The sequence below is a fragment of the Camelus bactrianus genome, chromosome 16 (assembly GCF_048773025.1).
Source record: "Camelus bactrianus isolate YW-2024 breed Bactrian camel chromosome 16, ASM4877302v1, whole genome shotgun sequence".
NCBI lineage: Eukaryota > Metazoa > Chordata > Mammalia > Artiodactyla > Camelidae > Camelus > Camelus bactrianus.
The window spans coordinates 4843382-4868923 of record NC_133554.1 but is presented as its reverse complement, the minus strand read 5'-3'; the positions used below and the strand labels follow the sequence as shown (position 1 = coordinate 4868923).

General features: G+C 46.9%; 1 protein-coding gene across 2 annotated transcripts in view; it reads left to right on the top strand.

Moving 5' to 3' along the window:
- Positions 1-25542, top strand: part of DNAH9 (dynein axonemal heavy chain 9) — a 276427-nt gene that overhangs the window by 19608 nt on the left and 231277 nt on the right. For both annotated transcript variants that reach the window (XR_012499359.1, XM_074342145.1), the window contains exons 7-14: positions 8904-9071; positions 10773-10889; positions 13413-13563; positions 16149-16263; positions 19376-19444; positions 21113-21239; positions 22548-22803; positions 23722-23963. Coding sequence is in view for 1 of the 2 variants with exons in the window: in XM_074342145.1 (XP_074198246.1) it covers positions 8904-9071; positions 10773-10889; positions 13413-13563; positions 16149-16263; positions 19376-19444; positions 21113-21239; positions 22548-22803; positions 23722-23963 (1245 nt within the window). In the remaining variant the exon portion in view is untranslated. The remainder of the gene's footprint in view (positions 1-8903; positions 9072-10772; positions 10890-13412; positions 13564-16148; positions 16264-19375; positions 19445-21112; positions 21240-22547; positions 22804-23721; positions 23964-25542) is intronic.

The following is a 25542-nucleotide window of genomic DNA, read 5'->3' as shown; positions in this document are numbered from 1 at the left end:
ACTATAAGGTGGAACAGAACTCTGATCATCCATACTTAATTATTCACAGCCAGTGTTATCAGATATCAAGCAAACAACAATTCAGAAGTTCTCTCAGGGTGACAGTTCCCTAGTCCCAAAAAGGGTGACACCCAGTCAATGCTCCATCAGTCCAAAAGGCGAGAACCCCAACCAGTGCCCTGTCAGAGATAAAAATGAATGAATGTCCAAGGCCAGTGCAAGTACTGATACTGACACACACGCGCACACACGCACGCAGTTGAGGTGTAGCCCCAAAATTCCACTTCTACTCCCAGACGGAGGTTCCCGTGGTGACCTGGCTCCGGAAAGACAATGGACCAAGAGTGGCTTCCAGTCAGCCTAGAATGAATGGGCTTACTTTCCGGAAGAGAAGGCGCCCAGGTGGAGCGGGTGGAATTTTCCCATCCTGTGCAAGCTGGAGTTAGTCACCTAAAATGATGCACCCTAAAACACAAACAAGCTACAATCACACAGATAGAAAATCAGAGAAGGTTTAATCTAAAAATTCTACCTCCACTCCCAGATGGAGGCCTCCAAACTGATTGGCCCAGCTCTTAAAAGAGAACAGACCCAGGGTGGCTCACAGTGAGCCAGGAGCAGCTCACTCCTTGCAAGGGAATGAGCCCAGAGAGAGTGGAGAGAACCTCCAGCGCATGCAAACTAGAGCAACTCACCCTCAAGTGACACCAAATGTGGTCCGTAGCTCTGGATGTTTCTCCACTCCAAAAAGCCTCATGCCCTGGGGCAGCCGGCGCCTGTCAGGGAGAGTACCCGCCCCCACCAGGCTCCTGGAGTGAAGCGAGCTCCAGCAGCTGCTGGGACCCGGAAGAAACTGCCGCTGGTCAGGGTCAACCTGCCAGGGGCACAGACTCCTCCGCTGGCTTCACCAAAATTGTTACCTAACATAAGATCATGTGACTGATGCACAGTGAGGCCAAAAATTACCACAATGTCGGAGTTTGTAGCAGAGAAAGATTTATTGTTGGGCTGAGCAAGGAGAAGAAGTAGCTCATGCTCAAAAAACCCTTGAACTCCCCGAAGGGTTTCAGCTGAGCGTTTTTAAAGGCCAGCTGGGAAGGGGGCAGCCCAGGGTCTGTGATCAGCTGTGCACAGTCCTCTGCCTGGTTGATGGTGAGCAATCCTTAGGCAGCCGAAGGTCTGGGGGCTACATACTCATGATCATCAAGTAGTTAATTTCTTCCATTTGGTGGTGGGTTTAGCATCTGACAAACTCTGGAAATCTGCATGAGATACTGTTATCTGAGATACTGTACTACTGTCTATTTCAGGGAAGAGCTACAGCAGAGGATATGGGGGAGGGGAAGACCCCATAGGGTCCTGCTGGGTTACAAACTCTTGCTAGAAATTGCATGCAGAATGACAGCACATCTGGATGCAGCTGGCCATTCCCACAAAGCCGCTGCTTTGAACACTCTCCCACTCTCAAGGTGGCTCTGAAAACTATAAGATTAGCATAAATCCCTGTGCAAAAGAAATACGATTTTTGCTCAAAATTGTGACTCCTCTCCCTTAGTTTTTGAAAACTTAAGGTGCATGTTTAAGGACCAGAGTGAGAGAACACAAAGCTTTCTCTTTTGATTGTTTTCATCCTCAGAGTTTAATGTGGTTAACAGGTGTTTTCACACTTTCCAGCTCTGTATTTGCTGATTGAACTTTGCAGGGACAGTAGCGAGCATAAGAAAATGAAATACATTACTTATCCTAAAACTCTTCGGGAAATTCAGGGCCAAGTTCAAGATTAGGACAATAGCCAAGGGGACCAAGAAGGAATTAGAATCATTTTTGGGTCTATGATCAGCAGAGATTTTGGATGAAGAGGGGACTATGTTGGGAGGAGGCTGTGATAAGTGGCACAAACTATGGGGTTGTGAGGATAAGAGAGAATGAGATAAATCTGTTCATTTCAGTCCAGCACTGCCAGGCACCAGGCACTGAACTAGTCCTGGAGGTACGCCAGCGGCTGCAGTACAGTCTTACCTGTAAGAAGCCCATGGACCAGGAGCCATGGCACAGGAGAAGGTAGAGACCAACAGAGGAGATGCAGGAATGGAACGGCACAGAATCAGGAAGCTTCATTGAGGTGTATTAAATTCCATCAAAGCAAAACTGACATGTTATTGGGAGAAAGAGGGAGGGGTCCCTAACGCAGAGGGGCCCTGAAAAAGTAGGGCGCACAAGAGGGAATACATTTTGAAACTGGAGTAGTGATTTGCCAGGGAATGAAGATGGGGAAGGGACAAGCGACAAAGAAAACATTAGTGAGAAAGCCGGAAGCTAGAGCTTATGGGAGGCACACCTCAGATCCTTCCCGGGGATCACAGAGAGTATACATAACTGATACCCAGCTTTACCCTAAACGCCTCCTTTTTCCAGCAGCCTTTTCCATCATGGCTCTTAACACAAGGCCTCTCCTCCACACCCCCTCCACTCCATCCCTCTAATCTGCAGCCTGTCCCCGGCCTGGGTGACCACAGCCGGGATATCGGCCACCACCACCGCGCGCAGGCTCTCCAGCCCTGCGCGGACACTTGGCCTCGCAATGGAAGCAGCGCTCAGCTCTGAAGGCTATTGGGCTGGGGCCTCAGGCCGGAGCACACATGCTAATGATGTGACTTTGCATATAGACAGCTATTCTAACGTCAGGGTGCCTCATCTGCTGGGTTTATTCAGTAAATACAAGCGGTGACGGCCACCAGTCTCCCCGGAGTCATTACCCTCACAATAGTCTGATCTCAGGCTGCGTTTTCTCTCTGAATCAAGGGCACAGATGCATAAAAAGCAGTTGCCCCCATTTAATTAGAAGATGAGTTGAATGTCACCAGACTCTGTCTTCCTGCTTCTCCCCCTCTTCTTTGGTTCACTTCTCTGCTGTTTAGCCAGACTCCACCACTTCTTTTCTTTGCTCAATTTCCCTCTCCCTGCCTTTTCCCTCTTCCTTCCCTTTCTGCTGGTCCCCCTTCCTGGTCTCTGTTTTCCTGTCTCTCTTTTAGGTTCTCTCATCTCTTTGTTGACCCTGCATGTCCATGATTCTCCCTTTTCCAGTGGCTGCTCCTTACCCCCCACCCCTGTCCTGGTATTTCTCGCCTTTTCACCTTTTGTCTTCCAAACATTTGCTCAGACTCACCCCTCCTCCTGTGCTCCCCACCTCTTCCCAGCTCAGCTCAGTGCAGCGGGACACAGACTATCGATCCACGCCAGGCATATTTCATGCAGCCCTTTAGTTAACATTCTGTGTATCTCTGTGATCGATGCCCGTTTGAAATGGGATTAATCTGCTTCCCTCCACCATGAATTAGCATGAACGCAGCCTTATTCATCTTGCTCTTTGTACACTTTATGGGCCCTGAGATGTGAGCAGCTGCAATTGATAAATACGTGAAGCCAAGTTAATAAAATGACATCAGCGCGTTTACCCCTCTGCCTGCTCACGTCCAGGGTTAGGTTGTTAAGGGCTGGTTTTTAATCTCCATAGTTCTCTTCGATTTTTTCCCTCTGATTTGTGTGGCCTTTTTTGCTCTTTCGCTCTTGCTCTTTGCCACAAGAAAGTTCTATTGTGCAGATGACTCTTCCCCTCTGGGCACCTGCTAAATAAAGGTGGAGGTGTGGACTGCTTGGCTGGAGGCTCTGTACCCCTGGCAGAGTTCAGCAGGTCTGCAGCAGCACTCGGAGTAACTGCATTCTCAGCAAACCTCCCTCCTCCTCCCCTTCCTCCTCCCGTCGCCACGACACAGCTGATCTCTTAGCCAGCCCTTGGGAGTGAAAGGAGGGATAGACACAGAAAGGACCAACGTGTTTCAAGAGCCTGTCTCGTGCCAGAGCTGCATCCCTACCTCCTTTGTAAGAGCTGGTGTCAGTGTTCTTCCTTTAACAAATGTGCACCATTAAGTCTGACACGTACATTAGCTTGCACAGAGTCACAGGCTCAGGGAGGTTTAGCTGCGATTGGTACCCAGGGGCGTATGGTTCCAAGCACTGTCTTTCCACCGACTACGACATCTACCAGAGATTCTAAAGGTCTGCTCCTGTCCCTCCCTCCCTTTTTGAGGGTCCCCCACTGGTTCTGTGGTTTTCTTCTGCCCTGACACACTCTATTCTGCCTTTGCACACTCTTTTTATATTATTTCTAGGTCTTTTTTTCTAAATAAGTCATTTGGGTAAAATTATAATTCCTATTCCATAAAAGGGCCTTATTAAGGAAATTCTAAAAGTATATAAAATCTTTGCAATTTGAAGAAACATTCAAAAGTTGAAGGGGGAAAAGTCTTCAGCTGCCTCTTGACTCCTTCCCTCACCCTGCCTTCCTGCTACTGCACAAGTACACACACAGACATACACACACATACTGCACATCACACTCCTACATACATACCTGCACATTTTACACATGACACATACACCACACTCACTGCGCATATGCACACAACACTTCACATACACATGCACACTTACACACCACACTTACGTTGGGGGGTTTGGCAGGCCAGTGCATGGACGGTAGAAGAATTTACTAAAGACAAAGAATGAAAATAGAGAAGGAGTTTACTTGGTTACGCTGCCATAGACAACAGTGGGCCACACAGACGCGAGGTGCCTGTGTGAGCCCCGAGGGTCGGTGGTTGGCATCTTTTATAAGGGAGGGTCACACCAGGTACCGAGGGGTCACAAGGTGCCATATCAGCTTGTGCACAAGTCTCTGACTGTTGCTGTTGAGATAATAGGGAAGGGAGGGGGTCGTGAGAAGGTGGGGCTACAGGACTCTGGTAGAGGCTGTGACCAATCCTGGTGGTCAGGCTTCTGGGCATTAATTATATAGATGGTCGTTATCTCAGCTAAGGCAAGAATGTGTTAGGAGAGGATGTTCTTTGTTATCTTTGAAGGGCAGCAGCTGGGCACCTGAGAGGCCTTGGAGCAGGAATCTGTCAGATATCTGTGGACCCCACAACACACACACACACACACACACAGCACATATGCACACACGACCACACCCACCCACGTACACATACAGAGTGCCACAATATTTTTGTGCCTTAATATTGTGGATTCTGCAGACGCCCTATTTATGTTTCTGCCCGCTGCCTCTTCCCTCAAACAGCACAGTAAGTAAGCAGCTCGGAGAGAACCCCCATTTCTTTCATTATAAAATTGCTGTAAAGCTGTGATTCACTTGGAGACAAGATGATTTCCTGCTGAGGCTTCACGCACAGTGATTAGCAGGCAGATAGGTAATAAGCTGACCTCATCTCAGTGCGTTTCCTGTGCTCCTGGCTCCGGTTCCAGCTCCAGCCCCAGCCCCTCCGCTGCCTCCTTTCATTCAGGCCTAATTGGGCCGCATCCCTTTCAGCCCGGCCTGGGCATGTGGTCACGTAGGAGACCATTAGCCGCATAAGGTCGGCCATCGTCGGAAGGTAAAGAAAACAGTCTTTCTCCCAGTGACCTTTTGAGATTTTCATCTATGGATGTCTGCTTTGTGCTCGCCCTTAATGAATTCTGAAGACATTTCTTTTAAGATGTGGGTCCTCTCCTGAGAACAGGCTTGCTGTTTGTGGGGCCACAGCACACAGAGCGCTCCCTCACCACCCTGTTAAAGGTTGCACGGTTTTTCATAAGAATAGGACCCAATCCACCCAGTCAGCTGCCTGGGACCCCGTGCTCTTTGTTGCGTCCGTCTGGAAAGAAGCGCCTGCATATGGGCCATTGTACATCTCTTAGCCACCAACCTGATCTGATGACACCTGGGTAATGACAGCGAGCTACAGTGGCCACCATTTATTGAAGTCATACAAAGGCACTTCCCCTGTAACTCTGTAACCCATTTGCAGGTTAGGAAAGGGAGACTTAGAAAAATTTAGAGTCTCACTAAGCCACGTAACTGGTAAATGGCAGACCAGGGTTGTGGGCTGTGTGAGCCCAGGGATGTGCCCTGTCCTGCAGGATGCCGTGTGTCCTATCCCTGAACTGGACACTCAGCCTGCATATAGTGGAATGAATTTCGTGCATTTACAACTGTGATGGATAAAAGTGGATATCTTTAAAATATAATTTAAACCTCTTATTGGTTTAAATGACCTTTTATCTGTCTTGTGAGGACTTCTGAATAAACAGTGAAAAGAGCTTACATTTGAATATTTTAAGAATCAAAGATAGAGTCACCATGATTATGATAAGTCTGTTTCTAAAGTTGCAAGACACCTTCCCACTTAGTTCAGGAATCTCCTCTATGGTACCTCAGTGACAAGAAACTTCTCCTAAAATCTGCCCAGAGATGGAGAGCTCACTACCTCCCTCTTAGCAGCCCACTCTGTCGTTGAGCATTTCTAGTTGTGAGACGGTTCTGCTTTATTAATTGGAACCATATGAAATTGCCACTTCTTGTAGGTCAAAATGGTCAAATATAAGAAATTTATAAATTCAACCTGCAAGTTGACACCACATCTGCTCCTGTGTCCTGTTCACTCGTTTGCCTTTGTTCCGCCCTCATAGTATGACCCTGCAAGGTTCTTCCTGGACTTGACCAAAGCCCTTCAAACATTTAAAGGCACAGTTTGGCCTTGCTTTCTAATTCTCTTCTCTTGTCTAATTTTCCATATTTTCTCCAATTTTTCTGAGTCCGATGTTCCCAGATACTCTACTACCCTCTCCTGGAAATGCTGTAGCTAAGTCAAAGGTCAAAGATCATGTATTCATTCATTCAACAAGTATTTCTTCAGCATATGGGACTCCTCCAGGGACTGAAGATACAGTGGGACCTCTGGGGTGATTACAACCTACTGAGAAAGATAGATAGGAAATAAACAAATAATATAATCTTAAATATTATATTATAATGCCAGAGTGTGGTAAGAGTTCTAAAGAAAGCTTAAACAGGGGAAGGGGACAGAGTGCAGGAGAAAAGTGGAGTGGGAGGTTCTTTTAACGTGGCACCAAGTAAGGAAAGGTTTAAGACCTTGAAATGAACCTTGAATAAACGTATTGTCAATCATGTGCTTATTAAGTAAAGCAGCAACATAAATATCCATCGTTTTTGGTGACCAGCGTTTCTCCACAAATAGAATGATTATGTTAAGTATTCCTCTAATAATTTGCCTGTTAGATTGGAGATGAAACACCTTTCAATGCCCACCCCAGACATTGCTTCAAGTTCTTGAGAAATAAAATAGTATAGCAAAACTATTATCTAGTTTTCTGATGTAATCAGACACATCAAGATGCAACTATCTTTTAAAATGGCTGGAGGGTATTTCCTCAAAATTAAAATTGATATCCACATAATCACGAAAAATGGGTTACGTTCCACAGCACAAATATGTTTCTCCTATCATGCTGATTACAATGAAGCACTTTTTGAATGACTTGAATTACTATTTAAGTCAATTTCCTTTAAATGGAATTGACTGCTATTTTCCTCCCTGTATACAAAGTTGAACGTGTTTTAAGATAAAGACTGCCCCATTTCCCCATCGTTGGCAAGACCTCCTGGTTTGGCTGTACATATTCCTTCTCTTGACTGGCTCTTCCTCCTCTCCCCTCCCACTTCATCTACCTGCTGACAGCCATGCCTGAACATAGCAAAACAAAAGAGTGTCCTTAGATGGCTGCCCGAGGCTGCATCACATCCACCTGGCAACGCAGGGAAAGTCAGCCAGTTGTCACCACTGCTCAGCACCTCTGTCACTGCTGCTGGATGTGGTGTTCTGGCAGCCCTCTGCTAGCCTGGGGTCAACTGGTAGTGTGGCCAGTGGCAGGGGGAATTTGCTAGAATGATACCAGGGTCTGCTGGGTTTTCAACATCATGTCCATGTTCCCTCTTCTCGCCCTTTAAACTTCTTCAGGGTAGAGAACTGCCTCCCAGGTGTCACACCACATGTTTGCCAAAGTGACACAAAGGGACCATTATCTCCCTCTTTTCTACTGCAGAGGTATGCACACCGATTGGAATTTATAAAAGGGAGGATGTCTTGGTCTGGAAGTTTGTGATTTCAGATGGGTATTCATGAGAGAGAATTACAGGCTGTCACACCGACATGTTCTGAGGCTCCTGTCCTGTCAAAGGTGAAGCAGCTCCCGTGGACTCTGGAGGGGCTCCTCCCCAAGGCTCTAGGTTGTGCTGTCCCCCCTCACTTAATCCTGAGCACAGCTGGGACACCGCCACCTCTACAGTGACAGTAATGGGCTCTCACTGCGTGTTTGTTCTGTGCCCGGCACCGGCCGAAATCCCAAGCCCCCACTGATTTGGTTCACTCTCACTGTTACTTTCCCGTCACAGATGCAGACGCCCAACACATGGATGTCAGGTGGTTGCCCACAGTCACCCAGCGGGCCACATGGTCTCCCGCACTGTGTACGCTTGGCGAGGGCACCCTGCAGATTTCTTTCCTGGCAAAAGTCGTTGCTGAGAATGTTGGTGCCGCCCTCTGGGCTTGTCCTCGGGACTGAAGGGTCCACTTTCCTGTCCATATCCTCTGAGACAGCTGTCACTCCAGGACCACGTAACACGGTCCATTTGAAATTGATGTTTTAAATGGGTATAGGGCCACCAACCATGTAAATAATGTTTTTACTATTATATTTTATTGCTCAGTAGAGAACACAGAAAGAGGCTGAAACAAATTTGATTTATGTGTGTGGGGGTGAATTTTACTTATTGGAATCTTCTCTTTGATACCAAGTTTAACCAAGAGTTATCTCTACCAACCCAAACTAATAATAAGGTTACAAAACCAATCAAGCTTCACATTTTCCTAAGCAACCACCACCCCCATATGATTTCCATCCCTTCCCATACGAATTTGAGCGTCAATCAGCTGTTGTCATCATCATCATTATTATTATTTTAACTCTGTTGCAAATTGTCTTTATAGGGGCTTCTGAAGACAACTTTGGATTTCCACAAATTGGTAAAGCTTGAGTTCAGTGGCATCAGAGGGAATGCCCTGAGCCAGCAGGCCCAGCAAATGTACAGCGAGTTTGAAGAGATATACAGGGTCTTCTCAGAGTCTTCCTATGACTACTTGGACCCCCAAAGCATGGTAGGGCTTGGAAGGGCCAATTTGCAAGCTTTGTCTCTTTCTCACATATCTGCAGCCTGTAGGCGCTGGGTGTTCACTTGCATTTTCCCTGTGCACTTTCTTTGGCTCTGTGGTCCCTGTGGTTTTATCAGCAGAGACCGCTCTTAATTATTCTTTGTGTCAGAAGAGAGATCAGGGGAGGGCCTTTTCCAAATGCTGACTGCTCCGGACTGATGATACCCAGGGTTTCAGAGATGCTGAGATGGGCATGTGATGATGGTGGAGGCTGTGGTCACCCTGCTGCTCCCAAAGCTGTAAGCTTTGAGCATCGATTGCTATGTGAAGGGCAGGCACACCTGGGCAGAATTCATTTGCGGCCTGGGGAGGCGTAGGGGTAAGTGAAGCAGCAGCCTAGTTTTTCTGGTCAGGCCCGGGTTCCCAGGGGAGTACTCAGTATGAGGAAAGGGCCAGAGTTGCATTTTCCAGGATTGGGACAGAGGAGCCCACATCTCCTGCTACCCAGGAGAGCTAAGACCTGAGTGTCCAAGCCTACAGGAAACAAAAAGAAGCCAAACAGTACAGAAACAGGGGATGGAGCTCCCTGAGAATGGAATGGCTGAATTCCAGGAGAAGGGATTTTTAAGAGTATTTGAGGGGAAAGGAGAAGGAAATTAGAGCAAGAATCTGCTCTGAGCATCTTCAGATGTCATGTCGTAGGGGCGCGGGGAGGTGTTAGTTGGCCAAACCCAGGAAATGTCACTTTCTAAAAATTCCATTAGTCTAAAGTAGAAAAAAGAAAAAAAGGTGAAGTACAAAGCAGGACATATACCTTGTGCTTGCTGCCGTGTAATAACAGAGCAAAACGGAATCCTGCATGCAGGGAAACATCCTGCAAGGTCAATGTGGTTGCTTTTGGAAACTAGAAAAATACTATGTTTTCCAACTTTTCTTTGTCTTTTCACAAGTATACGCATTACTATTGTAAAGCAATAATAGGAAATAAGCATTCCACAACTTGGACATTTGAGTTAACAGTTTCTCTGAAAATTGCTACATTTGAAGAAAGAGAACACGCTTTGGGTTGCCGGGGAAAATACAATAGTTGGGGCATGCTTATACCAAAAAAAAAAAAAATTTCATTGTTGATCTGAAATTTAAAGTGAACTGAGTGTCCTGTATTTTTGCTAAATTTGGCAATCTTAGGAACAATGGCTAGCTGCTGTCTTAAGCAATTAAAGTATAGTTAGAAGAAATAGTGTATACTAGTTTAATTAGCTTACTCTCCTCTTCATGTCCAGATCAGTTTGTTTACACTGAAAAAAAAAATGGATTTTCACTTGGAGGAAGAAGGGAAGGAGGTGGTAATGTTGGAGCAGCCCTATTGCTGGGGCCGTTGGTTGCTGAGGTGGCTTTCGGGTGGCAGGAGCTGGCGCTGCGGGTGAGAGAGAAGGGGCTTCAGGAGGTGGAAGATGGGGCACAGGAGGGAGGTGACAGGGTGTCAGCCTCACGTCTCGTTACGTTTTGCCTGGTGTCTAGGGGGAAAATGCTGCAGTAATAGGGTCGCTGTCTACATTGGGAAAGAACTAAGTCATGCCCTGGCTAATTGTAGAAAATTAAATCCTTGGTACAACCAGTTGAAGTACACAGGTTACTAGTAAAGAGCATAGTGGGACTGGTCTTCAGAAAATCATGTATTTTAATGCTCATACGATATCTTTTCAGAAATTTGAAAATGACGTCTCTGAGTTTAATAAGAGAGTAGAAGATCTTGACCGAAGACTGGGGACCATCTTTATTCAAGCATTTGCTGAGGCACCTGGTTTGGAGCATGCCTTCAAGGTTTGTACAGCAGGGGGCTGCCCCTGTGCTCCACTCTCCCCACCCTCCCAGAGGAGGGCGGGCACACTCTTCCAACGTTCTGTTCCTGCAGAGAGGAACCATCCCGCCCCCTAGTCTAGTAGAGCCCCATCCTGGGAGTCCTGCCGAGGGGCTGCAGTGCTGGGCTTCCCAGGTTGATGGCAGACATGTTTCTGAAAACATGACGATGTAAAAATGCTTTCAGTTTCTTCAGGAATGCTCTCTGTGGGCCTTATCTGCAGGGTATCCATTAAAAGCCAAGGGTCACCACCCTGAAGCCGTGGCTCTGTTGGGTATTTATCCACTGCCGTCAGCTTGATTCAGGCTGGGGCAAACCACTCGAGAATAAGTAACTAGAGTGAGAAGACGTGCGCCCTGGGTTGGCCAGATCAGGTGGTACAAGAATGTGGAGGGGGAAGGCTTAGGAGGATGAGTAGATAAGTGACTACATAAGTGAGAAAGCTGGGCCCTGAGACATGAAGACTAGTGGAACATGACAGATCTTCCACGAACTATGAAGAGACTTACTCTGTAAAGCCTTAAGGATCCGAACTGAGACTAATCAGCAGAAGTTACAAGGAGGCAGATTTTTGGCTCAGTAGAGGAAAGAGGTTTCTGTTAAAGCTATTTAGAGATGGAATAGACTTCCTTGAGAAGTAATTAAGTTTCCAGTCACTGAACATGTCCAAACACAGACCGGGTGACGGGTGGGACACTTGCAGAAGACGATGGGTGGATCCTCGCTCTTCTGGAACACTGGGTAACCCAGATGGGCTTCGCCTGCCATTGAGTGAATATATTTATATATATTTTTTCATTTATTCAAGACTATACATATTATTAATAAATACCTGCCATTCCATAACTCATATGGGAAGGCTTTTAGAATTTCTCTCTCAAATCATTTGAAATAGTTGCAAGAAAATGGCTTATATGTGTCTATAAATAACCCCACTTGCCATGTTAACTGTCATGGCTAATTGGGATGTTACCACCCAGACAACTGGTGAAGCTGGAACTCCATTTCCACCTTGAGGATGTTCAGCCCTATCCCTGCCTCAGATCCTTGTGTGCTGTGGAGTCTTCAGGGGATCTCACATGTACCTTCTGTTCTGTCTTTGAAATCATTGTGTCTTTGCTACCTGTCTGCAGGCTCCCTTAATAATGTCGCTTGCCCAGGGAGGTGCTGTGGGAGTCTTACTATAGGTCTTCCGATGATCCCCACCATGAAAGCATCTATGTTATGCCAAGGGCATATCCCTCTGGGTTCCAAAGACTCCAGTCCTTGATTTTCATGGCAGAGTAGGATTCTGGGCAGAAGTAGAAAGAGATTTCCAACTTTGCACACCCTTTGCTGCCAGGTCCTGAAGGCAGCACTGCTCATACCCAGAGTTGCAAGGCTCTCACAGAAACAGACCCTTTATCTCCAGGCCGCGACTCCTCTTCTCAAAGGGTTCCCCCCCGCCCATGGGACCTGATAGGAAAACCACAGCCACTCAGTCCCCTCTGCCTGCTTGGTTTTTCTCTTTTTGGTCATTTCACCAACAGGAAAACCAAAGCCCTTCCCTCCTCTTTCAGCCAAAACAAAAGCTCCAGTGCATAGAACTTCATGCAAAGAAGTGCCTTTTCAGGGTTGGGGAGTAGGGGCTGGAGAGAACCCCTGAGTCCAGACACCCCTGTTACTGCTGTAAGACCATCCGACCACTAGGTGTGCCTCAGTGGACATGGCCACAGAGGGTACGTCCAGGTCAGGGAACGGGTGCAGCCTGGCTGCCGTGGTCTCTTGGCTCACATCTCTGTACCTCCCAGCAAGACATTTGAGCCAGAACTCGGTGGAGACCTGCTCTCTTACACCTCCCTGGAGAGAGAGCTGCTTTCTGTTGCCTGCAGAGATTGGGTAATTTTTGATGGAGGTCAGAGTGGCCCTAGAAGTCAGGCATTGGTGCATCCTAAGTGCAGCCGGAGTCTTCCATGACCTTGTGTCAAGGCAGCGTCGCAATCAAGAGAAACATGACCTAGCAACCAAGAGGTGATTAAAAGCACTTCACATCTTGATCCCACTGCTCTCACCAGGGGATTAGGGCAGTTGTGATGCACAGGAGACAGCTCCAAAGTCTCCTCTCAATCACCACCTTCTCAGAAACCTTTTTCTTGCCCCCACTCTCAAATTTTAGCCCTCCCCATTCTCCCCAGCACGCAGCCCATTTAGCTTCTTTCTTCTCCCTCATCACCACTTTGTTTCACCCCCTTCCAGGTTCCTACAACATGAGAGGGTCTGGTAGGTGATTCGACACACAGGAACCCCTCCTTAAGAAACAAAGGTGAGAGGGATAGACCATGAATGTCTGCCGAGTAATAATTATTGATCCAGTTGCACATAACGACTTTTGACCCTCTTACATTGGTGGACAGACATATGAAGGAAAAACCAGGATACAAGATACATGTAACCTTGGAAAGGTTGAATCTGTGACTTTTTCTCTTCTCCCTCTGCCTCCTCTGCAGCTGCTAGACATAGCAGGAAACCTCCTGGAAAGACCGCTGGTAGCACAGGATGTGTCCGACAAATACCTGGTGCTCATTCGCATGTTCAGCGAAGACCTGGATGCCGTGAGGGTAATCTACAGTCAGCGTGTCCAGGAGGAGGCAGAACTTGGTAGGCTTGTTGTCTGGGGATTTGGGTAGGGGAACATCTCCTCTGTTGTTGTTACATGTCCCCTGTGGATCTAGGACATTCTCCAAAAGTACAGCCTTCTTGCTTGAAATTCCAGACTGTCTTGGATGATTGTAGAGTTCACTGAACTGTGCCTTTCTCTGTGTCTGCGGCTGAGATGGGCAGGCTGGCCCATAGCAGTGAAGTCCTGACCACTGCCTCTGGTCAGTTGAGACCTCAGCATGATGTACGCGCTGACCCTTGATTAGTGTCGCCACACTGATTACTCATCAATGTACCTCAATTCCACAGTAGATTTTTACATGCCTGAGGAAGGTTTCTCATTCCTTCCAATGCCGCAGCAACCATGCTTTTAGAAGGAGGAACCAGCAGGAGCCCAACAAAGAGCAGTAGCACATCGAGGTGTGACGTCTCCATCTTTATCGCAGTTCTTAGTTGCCCTGTCTCGTCTGTTTGAAAGTCAGTTCAGCTTTGCCAACATTTCTTGAGTCCTTGCAATATGCAGGGTGCGTTTGTGGGCACCATATGTAGAGGCAGGCCAGGGTAAGGGCTAGAAAAATTAATCTTAAAAGGCGGTTCTTCGAGGAGCATGACTGGCATGAACAGAGTTAACAGTAACACACAGCAGGATGTAAGTCGTGCTCTATTTGAGTTATAAAGAACTGTAACAAAACAAGATGAATTTGGCTGGGAGGTTGGAGGTAGAGTTTATGGAGAAGGTAGCCTTCAACTGGACCCTGAAAAATGGGGAGACAGACAGCCAGGGAGAAGAGGCAACAGCTTTCAAAGCAAAGGCAGGAAGGATGTGGAAGGTGACCAGTTGGACCTGCCTGTGACCAAACAAGGTATATAGAGGGAGATCAGCTCAGCTGTGCAGTTTGGGGCCAGGTTGTGAAGTGCTCTGAGCACCATATTAAGGAATTTGGAGTTCATTTTCCAGGCAATAGGAAATTTTCAAAAGTTTTTAAGCAATGGAGTAGCAGGACCACTATTTCAATAAACTGGTTTCATAGTGAGGTCATGAAGAATTCCTTTCACCTTGGGAGTCATCCCAGAAATTCTGTTGGCCTCGCTCTACGTGGGACCATCCTCATCCATTCTCACTTTCAGATGCAGAGTTTGAAAAGTGTCTTCAGAATTATACTGATTTTCTATTGCTGCATAACAGATGACCACAACCTTAGTGGCTTCGAGCAACACCTGTCTTTTTGCTCACAGTTCTGTAGGTCAGCAGCCCAGTTTGGTGTGCCTGGGTCTCCACTCGGAGTATCTCAAGGCTGCAATCAGTCAACTGGGCCGAGTTCTTATCTGGGGTCTCTGGGGGTGGGGTGGGGGAGGGAATTCACATCTAAGCTCATTTCTGTTGATAGAATCCAGTTGCTTGTGACTGTAGGCCTGAGGTCCCCATTCCCTGGTTGGCTGTCAGCCAGGGGCTGCTCTCAGAGATTAGAAGTCCTCCCATTCCTACCACATAGCCACCTCCATCTTCAAGCCAGTAATGGCACACTGAATCCTACTCCGGCTTGAAATCTCTGACTTCCCCTTCTGCCAACAACCAGAGAAAACTCTGCTTTTAAAGGGCTCGCCTGGTTATGTCAGGCCCACTCAGGGTCATCTCCCCTTTGCCACATAACGTAACATCATCACAGGAGAGACATCACATCATATTCTGTTTCCACCCACACTTAAAGAGGAGGGGATCATGCAAGGGTGAGGGTCTTCGGGTATCATCTCAGAATTTTGCCTACCATAGAAGCCAAGTAGAAAATGACAGTATTGGGCCCAGGCTGAGTGTGAGACATCAGGGAGTGGTGGGGTCCACAGTCAGCTAAAGGGAAGACCACTATTCAGTGCCAGTTGTTAGTTAGAAATGGTGGCTGATGGCTGCCAGATCTTCCCATTTTATCAGAGAAGCTAGAAATAGATTTTTTCCTAAAAATGAATTCTCACAATTGTTAAATTTTGACAACTAATTGTAAGCAAACAAACCCACTGTGTGAACTGAAGAAGGACTATCCAGGCTGTGCTAACTCTGGTCAAGTGCTTTGAAACCCACATGGCCTGTTTCATACATAACCTTACAGAATTGTCAAAGAAACCCTGGAAGTTAAGCAGGAACGATACTACTCCCATTTTATAGATGAAACACTGAGGCCCTGAGAGATTAAGTTGTCTCTTTTAGGCAGTGTGTCTTATCCCTGACTGTACAATAAAATCACCTTGAGTACTTTTGAAAATACTGATGACCAGGCCCCATGCAGACCAGTCAGATCGGAATGGCTTGTGGGCCGGGGGAGGAGGGAGCAAGCATCAGTATTTTTAAAAAAGCCCCAAGTGATGCTGAAGTGCAGTCGGGTTGAAAGTCACTGGTGTGCAGTCACTCTTCCTTACCCCTTGGCAGGACACGGCGATGTCGTAGGAACTCCCATCTCAGTGTGGGCCTTGGCTGACTGCAGCAGGCGGAGGTAGGAGAGGCAGAAGAGGAGAAAGTGGCAGGAGGTGTTCAGGGGTTGGAGCGGGTCTCAGGGCTGGAGGCTCACGTCAGTCTGGCTGTGCTGCATCCCCAGGGTTCTCCTCTGTGCACAAGAACATGCCCGTGGTGGCCGGGGGGCTCCGCTGGGCGCAGGAGCTGAGGCAGCGCATCCAGGAGCCCTTTGACAACTTCAGACGCATGACACACCCGTGAGTATCTCCTAAGTTCATCCTAGGCTTCTGCTTCTGCTCTGGATTTTGAGCATGGTAGCAATGTAAGTCACTCACTGAGGCTTGAAAATCATCTTCATTGCTTTCCATTTCCAGCAGTCATCCTGTGTCTTAGCCCGTTCAGGCTGCCATAACGGAATATCATGGATGGGGTGGCTTATATCAGAAGTATCAGAAATTTCTCTCTCCCAGTTCTGGAGGCTGGGAAGTCCAAGATCAAGGTGCCGGCAGGTTTGGCGTCTGTTGGGGAGGACCTGCTCCCTGATTCACAGATGGCTGTCTTCTCACTGGTCCTCAGACACGGCAGAGGGGATGGAGAGCTGTCTGGGGTCTCTTGTGTACTGGCTGTTACCCATTCATGAGGACTTCACCCTCATGACCTAATCACCTCCCAGAGGCCCTGCCTTAGAGCTCATTATGTGAATTTGGGAAGGACACAGACATTCAGTCCATAGCAAGCAGGCACCTGTTGGCCAAGCAGCAGTGAGACGGATGCGTTTGGACTGATGGTGGGTCCGCTGGTGTGGAGTGAGGCTTGCTGGACCACAGGCTGGCTCCTGCTCCTCCACGGGAGTGCTCGTTTCTGGAGGAAGATGAGTCAGGGTTTTCAAGCTCTTCGGGTTCCTCCGCACAGCTCCTCTAACACGACGGCTCTTTGCTGCTGAAGCTGCTGGAAGATAATGGAGCTCAGTGTTTCCTGCAGCATGGTGTGAGGACCTTGTATAACAGAACACCCTGGTTGCTTGCTAATGATGCAGATCCCCAGGCCTCGCCCCTTACCTGCTAAATCCAAATCTCAGCAGGATGGTGCCCGTGAGGCTACTTCCTTGGCAAGCTCTCCCCATGACTCTGACTGTGACCAGGTTTGGAAACCACTGGCCTACCTCACAGCTCTTCCCGGGGATCCCCTAGCCATAGGAAGCTTAGCCCTGAGTCCAACTGAGCCTCCATCTCCTCAAACATGCCCCCCAAGGTGGGAGGGAGAAGACATGTGAATGGGTGGGGAGGTGGCCGGGCCGCTCTGAGGAATGTGGACTGCGGTGGCAGGCTTGGAGGCACGCAGGCAGGGATTCACAGGGGTGCTCTTGGGAACAGCCCCTGTGAGGGGGGGAATGGGATCCGGCAGAGGGGGACGTTGAGCTGCAGCACAGTTGCACATAGACCTGAGCCCATCTGTGGGGAAGTCTGGCCCTTTAGGGTTGCCCAGCCTTTGTACCCCCACGTCAGCTGGTCATTCGAAGTGTGCTGTCGGGGGCGGGGGGTGGAGGAGTGAGAGGCATGGCTTTGGGCGGGGAGGCGGTCTCTCCGTTTGGCTGAGGCTGTTCTCAGAGGGTGATGCAGCTGTGTCTCATCAGCAGGGAGCATGCCTCTTCCTGGTGGAGGGAGATTGGAGGTGCGGTCCCGAGAGGGCATCTGAACGGCCCCCCACCACATCCTCCACAGTGCCCATGGAAATTCCCGCTTGCTTTAAAAGTGAATTCACACTTGTGTGTATACTCTATAATATGTGTGTGTGTGAAAGGGTTATTAAAAACGTTTTCGATTCCTCGCCACGAGGTGAAGGGGAATCTATGGGGAGTTTGATGCACTTATTCCTGGGTCTTCTCAAGCCTTCTTGGCAACTGCCAGGGGCTGAGGTGTGAGAGGCCGCTCTCTCCTCTCTCCTCGTTGTTTTCTGGAGAGAAACTGAGATCTGGGGTTAGGAGACCCCAGGGTTTGTGAGGGGAGGGCTGGTCTGAGCCCGCCCACCTGGTCTGAGGCCCTGAGGCCCTTTCCACCAACCCTCGCTGCCCTGCAGACACTACGCTCCTCCACCAGGGAAGGGGAACAAGCAACTGGGGAAAATGCCAGGAAATCCAGTGCTTTCTCTGCAGGCATGAGGGCTTACGTCGAAGCTAGAGGCTCAGGGGACCGTGTGAAGAAACCTGTGCTGGTTTAAATAGCAAATGGGCTTTAAGAGTCTTTGCAGTAAGCTGCCTCATTTTGCTAGAAGAACAAATCAAACAGACCCTCCAACACAGTTAGTGTGAAGGTTTCTGAAAATTACAGATATTTCACCAACTTTCCCAGGAGCTGGACTCCCATTTTGTGTTGCAAAGAAGTGTCAAAACGGGGGGAGCAAGTGTGGGTAACAGTGACTCCGGGGTCCTCAGTGGTACTGGGAAGCCTCTGGCTGTGTGTCTGTGTGTGTGAGCACGAGTGTGTGTGCATGTGTGTGCATTGTGTATGCTCCCATCTTGGGATGCAGGAGGTGGGAGGGAACCTCAGATAAACGTGTCAGTGAGCAGCGAGGCAGTTTCTCATCATATGTCCTGGATGGATTTCAGAGAAGGGGAAAAAAAAAAAATATATATATATATATATATAAAGCTTTGCATGTAACAATACTTATATATGTGTGTGGGGAATGTATGTTTATTGTTACTTGATATATGCATTGTTATATACATATATAATGTTATATAGTTTTGTTATAATGTATAATGTTATATACAGTTTTGTTCCTAAATTCAGAAAATTGCAGCAGGTAGAATTTTTCTTTCATGTCTCAGTTTCCCTTCAGGTTTTTGAGAGACTTCATTTACCCATGCCTGACTGGCTCGGCCTGACTGGCTCGGCCAGGTTGGCGGGTTCGGGGATCCCCCGCGGGGAAGGTTCTGTCCTCTTCACCTGTGCGCGGCCTGTATCTCAGGCAGTGCAGGTGCCCTCTAGTGGTCCTTGGAGGATGTTCAGGAGGAAGAGAGCAGGCCTTGGGAAACAAGCCCAGGAAGCTAGTCCATCTCTTCTTTTTTTTAAAACATTTTTTATTGATTTATAATCATTTTACAATGTTGTGTCAAATTCCAGTGTAGAGCACAGTTTTTCAGTTATACATGAACATATATATATTCATTGTCACATTTTTTTCTCTGTGAGCTACCATAAGATCTTGTGTATATTTCCCTGTGCTATACAGTATAATCTTGTTTATCTATTCTACAATTTTGAAATAGTCCATCTCTTCTTTACAGGCTGCAGTTTGTTACTCAGATCATTATTTTGGACTTCTTCTAATTCAATGTCATTTCCCCCCTCTCTTTCATGTGGGTAGGTGCATGGAATCTGCCGAAGGAAAGCGCATGGCACAAAAATATGAAGATGTGTTCTCGTTGCTGGAAAAGTAAGCAGCTTCTGGGGCTGGATGGCTCTGCACCTTGCTTAGCCCCCTGCAGTGCCCTTCACGTTTCCCAGTTTGTGCAGGTTCCCTGGTGGCAGTGAACTGACGCTCTGTTTTATGTTAAAACCACGGTATCTGTGAGCACAGTGCTTCTGGGTCACTGGGCCTCTGGGGAGTGAAGCTCTATTCTAGAAACGGGCACTTTTCCAGTTTAGTTTTGTTGGGAGCGTGAACTTGGCAGAGCTAGAAGAAGTGGGGCGCTCCCTGTGGCACCCCAAGGTCAGAGCCGCTGCTCCCCAAAGTGACAGTTTGTGCTGCACAAAGAAACATGAGTTTTAAAAACTGCTTCCTGCCCCTTTACAGAGAGAGCATAAGGATGCAAACTTTACGTAGGCTCTCAGTTGTTCCTTCTTCAAAGCTGCAGTAAGTCTTTGGGGTGCACGGCCCAGAAACAGCCCATTTCTTGCCTGCTGCCTCTGGCGTGTGCTCTTTGTCCTGATTCAGGAGAGTAGGACTGTGGTCATTATAGGTGTGATTGCACTGAGCACCATGTAGACTGACTAGTTGGTGGCACCTTCACCTGCCAGGTAACGCGAGTTCTATCCCTTCTGCTCCCTCAAGTCTGTCTCTCCTCTCTGTCCCCACCACCCACATCTTCACTGGAGACGGGAGCCTCTGAGGCCTGAACTGCTGCCCTGGCCTCCTAACCTTCTCCCTTCTCTGGACCTGTGTGCCTCAGTGCCCACACCGTTGCCCAATCCAGTACCGTCACCGCATCCCCTGTCTGGGAAGCCGCTCAGTGCCTCCCATCAGCTTCTTAATGTAACATGAAAAATGCTTCTTGATGTGGCCTTTGCCTCCCTCTCCAGCCTCAGCCTTTGCCCTCTGCTCCCTCAGGTGCACCGTCTACTCACCTTTCCCAGGACACAGCCTCCACCCTTTGTCCCCTTTTAGTGCTGAACCTCTGCTTATCCTCTGAGATTCAGTGAAGCATCACTTCAGCCCCTCCTCCAGGAAACCTTCCCTGGCGCCCTCCTCACCACCCCCACCCACCCGCCTACTGCTGCCATTCAAAGCCCAATGCCCTGTACATCTCCCTAGGATTGTACTGCAGCGTTCTCTGCTGACCTGTGGTTCCACCATTAGCTGCATTTATCACATGGTGTTTATTCATTGTTTACGCTCCCGAGCACAGCATATAATAGGTGTTCGGTCGGTGTGTAATGACTGAACAGTGAGTGTCTGGGAGCTACGTGAAGACTAGTGTGAGAGCGAATCTCACCTGATAACTTCTAATAAGCGTTTACCGAGACTAACCACCACTTCCCTTATCCCCCCGAAAGACTGCATGATGCCTCTCTTTCTGCACTCCTCTGATTTAAGCTGTGCCACCTTTAGAAATGAGGGACCGCCTGCAGGAGCTCCCATGTCTGGCTGAGTCAAAGACTCTCACTTAAGGATGTGTTCAGGTATTTTACTAATAGCATCTCTTCAGTTCATGAGATATACATATTAAAGGTAGGCAGTTAGATATAGAGATGTTATTATATATGTATGTATATGTTTTATGTATATGTTCATATATAGAGAGAGATATCTTCAGTTAATCACTGCCAGGTTTTGGGAAGCAGGGTGGGTGCTTATAAGGTGACTATTGACTGATCTTCACAGGTACGAAACGAGACTTTATGAGGACTGGTGTCAAACAGTATCAGAGAAGTCACAGTACAGCCTTTCCCGGCCGCTTCTGAAACGTGACCCAGAGACAAAGCAGATCTCTGTCAACTTCAGCCCACAGGTGAGTCAGACAGTAGTAATGTCCTTTTGGCTTCTGAGGAGTTTCATTTGACTCTGCTGATTTTGAAGGCAAAAAGGCTTTTGATAAAAATATACAAAAGCTGCTCAGAAGAACTTGCACCTTGGATTTCCTTTGATTCCACGCAACAGAAAACATTGCAAAGTATCATTGGCCACTTAGTACCAGAGTCAACAGGGCCTACCTTGAATACCCACCACAGGTGCAGGCCAGTGACTGGATGCTGGGGGTCCACCAAGAGTAAGACCTGGTTCCTGACCTCCAGGAGCCCACACACTAGTTGGAAGCCAGAACCTCAGCATGTAAAAATCTGTCTTCATTAGGTAGCATATGATAAATCTGCAAAGAGTAGCTTTGGAAGAAAGCTACTAGATTAGTGGTTCTCCACCAAGGCAGTGTTGTCCCTCTGGAGACACTTTTGGTTGTCACGCATGGAGGGGGTGCCAGCAGCACACAGTGGGTAGGTACCAGGGATGCTCTGCTAACCTTCCTACAACGGACAGGATCGTGCCCTACAACGAAGAGTGTTTTGTCCAAAAATGTCAATGGTGTTGAGGTTGAGAAACCCTGCTTTAAATATCAGAAGGGTAGAAGACCAGTGTGGGCTGTGGCCACCATGGAAAGCTTAGTGTTAGAGAAAACTATAACCAAAAGTTAGTCCGTATACGGATGTACATCATTCAGCTTAAAAATTTAACACAAGATGTTGGCCACACTGAGCTAAAAGCAGTCTCCTGGTTCTATCTTGATGGCATGTCCTGTAGGAATGCAGCGTAGAAAGAGCTGAAAACTAAGCTGATAGCATATTGGGGTTTTTTTGAGAAAATTCCAGTTTAAGTAGAGCATCAAGTCCCCGTGGAATAAAAGCCAATAAAGAGAGTTGGAAGACTCATTTCTTCGCTTTGACAAGATGATCCTCGTCCTTCCCACCCCCACCCTCCACAGACCTGGCTCAGGCAGCAGGAGCCTTTTGGTTTCACAGCCACGTGCCCAAAGCATCAAGGCAGAGCCCTCCCCTGCTGTCACTGGTCTCTTCTTTCTCAGGTTTTCCTCCTCTTGCTCTTTGTTTGTGATTCACAGATTCGGTAAACACTGGTGCTTTCTGATCGTCTTCCTTTTGCCTGATACTCAATTTCCCTTCTCAGAGAGTAGATTTAAGGGACCAGTAGGAGCAGAAGTTAAGAAGGGACCCAGGAGGCCTTTGGGCTCTGGGGTTTTCCAGTCCTGACCGACACTGCTGCTCCTCCTTGCCACTGAACTCGGGCCACTTTTGTCGATTCTTTCCTCCAGCTGACCTCAGTGCTGAAAGAAATGAGTTATCTTCAGCCCAGGCAGATGAAGCACATCCCTGAGACAGCAGCCGCCATGTTCTTCTCCAGGGACTTTTATCGGCAGCTTGTGGCCAATTTGGAGTTGATGGCAGATTGGTACAACAAGGTTACGAAAACTCTGCTAGAGGTGGAATTTCCATTAGTGGAGGAAGAGCTGCAAGATATTGATCTCCGCCTGAGAGCTGCAGAGGAGACTCTGAGCTGGAAAACAGAAGGTAACAGGGCACCACCTGGAGTCTGGGGAAGAGGTTGGGAGTCGAGGTTCTAATAAAGTTGGTAGAACCTCACTTTACTCCCCTGTTAATCTGATTTGGGTTTGAGCACGAGTCCATCCTCTCAGACATGTGTCCTAAGTAGAGAAGACAAGGAGGGCTTTTGTTCCTCTTCTGCCTCCTGTTTCTGTGGTTGGGAGATTCGGAAATCTTTGCTGCCACACACTGAGGAGGCTCAGAGTATGCATGAGCTGTCCCAGTCTCCAGCATATGTCAGGCACTCCATGAACGAGGATTTTTACTGTGTTATCATCATTACTTACTTTTTTCAACTGGACTGTAAACATCTTTTTTTAACTGAATTGTAGTCAGTTTGCAGTGTTGTGTTGATTTCTGGTGTATAGCATAGTGATTCATTTATATGTACACACGCGCACACACACACACACACATATTCCTTTTCATATTCTTTTTCATTATAGGCCATTACAAGGTATTGAATATAGTTCCCTATGCTACACAGTAGGACCTTGTTGTTTATCTATTTTATATTGCACTGTAAACATCTTAAATGAAGGAACCATGCATTTACTTTTCTTGTGTCCTCCAGTTTAATTCAGTAAACTTTCGTTGATTGATTAACATGTGCAGGGTATCATGTGTGGGACTATGGGGAAATTATGAGATATGAGGGCTAGGGGAACATGGCCCAACTCTCAAAGAACTCGCGACCAGGGGCATGGTAAGGGGTGGCTTTTTGTTACAGTTAGGAAGGAAAAGGCTCTGATGATTGCAAACTAACCTGTGCAGACAAGTCTTATAAAACCCACAAGTATTAAATCCTTATCTCTCATAGCAACTGGACCCTTAGCTATACTACTGTAAGCTATTTCAATTAATTCTGTTTCTTCTGGGGAGCAGGCATTTGGGATTATGTCATTGAAATCACCAACAGTATTCGTGATCTTGAACAAAGAATTCAGAAAATTAAAGACAATGTGGAAGAGATTCAGAACATCATGAAAACATGGGTGACACCAATATTTAAGAGAAAAGATGGGAAAAAGGAATGCCTTCTTTCTATGGAAGATCAGCATGATCGAATGGAAAAATACTACAGTCTGATCAAAGAATCTGGCCTTAAGATTCATGCCCTTGTGCAGGTAATAACCAGCCTCTCAAACACAAACACCACAAGTACAGGGAAGGCACCAAGAAGCATGATTGGGTGCAAGAAGTGATTTGGAAATTAAAACAGTCAATAAATGCTGTGTCTTCTACAGTCAGGGATAGAAGTTGATACTTACAGCAAAAGAACTAAAACTGACAGAGGGAGTGCAAAGTCACGTTCTGGAATCAGTGTGTGAAAATTAATACTACGTAGTCACTAATGGTGACACTACTCAGTTTTCACATAACTTCACTCCCAGACCACACCCCAAGGGGGTAGAAGGAGATGCCAAGGACAAGATCCTAAATTATCTACTTTGCCCACACAAACTAATGTGGACCTCCGGTATCATCTTCACAGCCTAGCTCTTTAGAGCCTGTGGTGATGCAAGAGGACTGTGGTATCCCTGACTACGTTTGATAAAGAGAGGAGAAAATGCAGGGTGCTTCACATGGTAAGGCTCTGCCCTGCACTGTGATCAGGGCAACCTCATGTCCCATCATCCAAGACTGAACAAGGGAAAAGAGCTCTCAGTGGCCACCAGCTCCAGCCCTTCTGAAGTGGCCATAGGGCAGTTCTGATGGATTGATCTCATGTGCAGTCAGTAATGAATCACAGTCATTGTCTTTGGGTTATCTGTGATTTGAAGCACAATAAAATGTTGTGCTTTTGACCTTTTTATTTCCTTTATCTGTTGTCTAGTTCATTAGTTTCTATTCTTCATTCTTTCTTTCTAGTTAATTTGGGATTAATTTGCTCACCTTTTTTCCCTAGCCTATAAGGGTAGAAGCTTAGGGTATTGATTTTAAGCCTTTCTTCCCTTTTAATTCAAACATTTGATGATATAAATTTCCCTCTTAGCAGTGCTTTAGTTGCATTCCACAAATTTGATCTACCTCATCTTCATTATTATTCAGTTTTAAATTTTTTCTCTTGTGATTTGTTCAGTATATTGTTTAATTTCCACATATTTGTGGCTTCTCAGGGTAGTCTAATGAAATTGATACCTAATTTAATTCCATTGTGGGCAGAGAAGATACTCTATATGTTTGGAATTCGTCTTGTTGTATGACCTAGAGTATGGTCTGTCTTATTGGATGTTCTTTGTGCAATTGACAATGTATTTATTCTTCCATTGTTGGACGTGGTGTTCTATAAATACCAGTTTGTTCAAAGTGGTTGATAATATTGTGCATATCACCTATATGATGTCTCAGTTTTTTTGTCTGTTTATTCTACCAATTACTAAAGGCAGAATGTTAAAATCTCCACCTATGATTTTGGATTTTTCTATTTAATCCTTTAGTTCTGTCAGATTTTTCATCAGGTATTTGAAGCTCTGTTAATAGGTACAAACACGTGTATAATTACTCTAACTTCCTGATGAATTGGCCACTTTATCACTATGAAATTATGTTTATTTCCCTTGTCTTAAAAGTCTATTTTTTTCTGAGGACATTATTGCCTTTCCTTCCAGATTCACTATTCCTACTTCTTGCATCATCCATCTCTTTCCAGCATCTTACATCCATCCTATTTATTTCTTTGGACTCAAATTTCTTCTCTTAAAT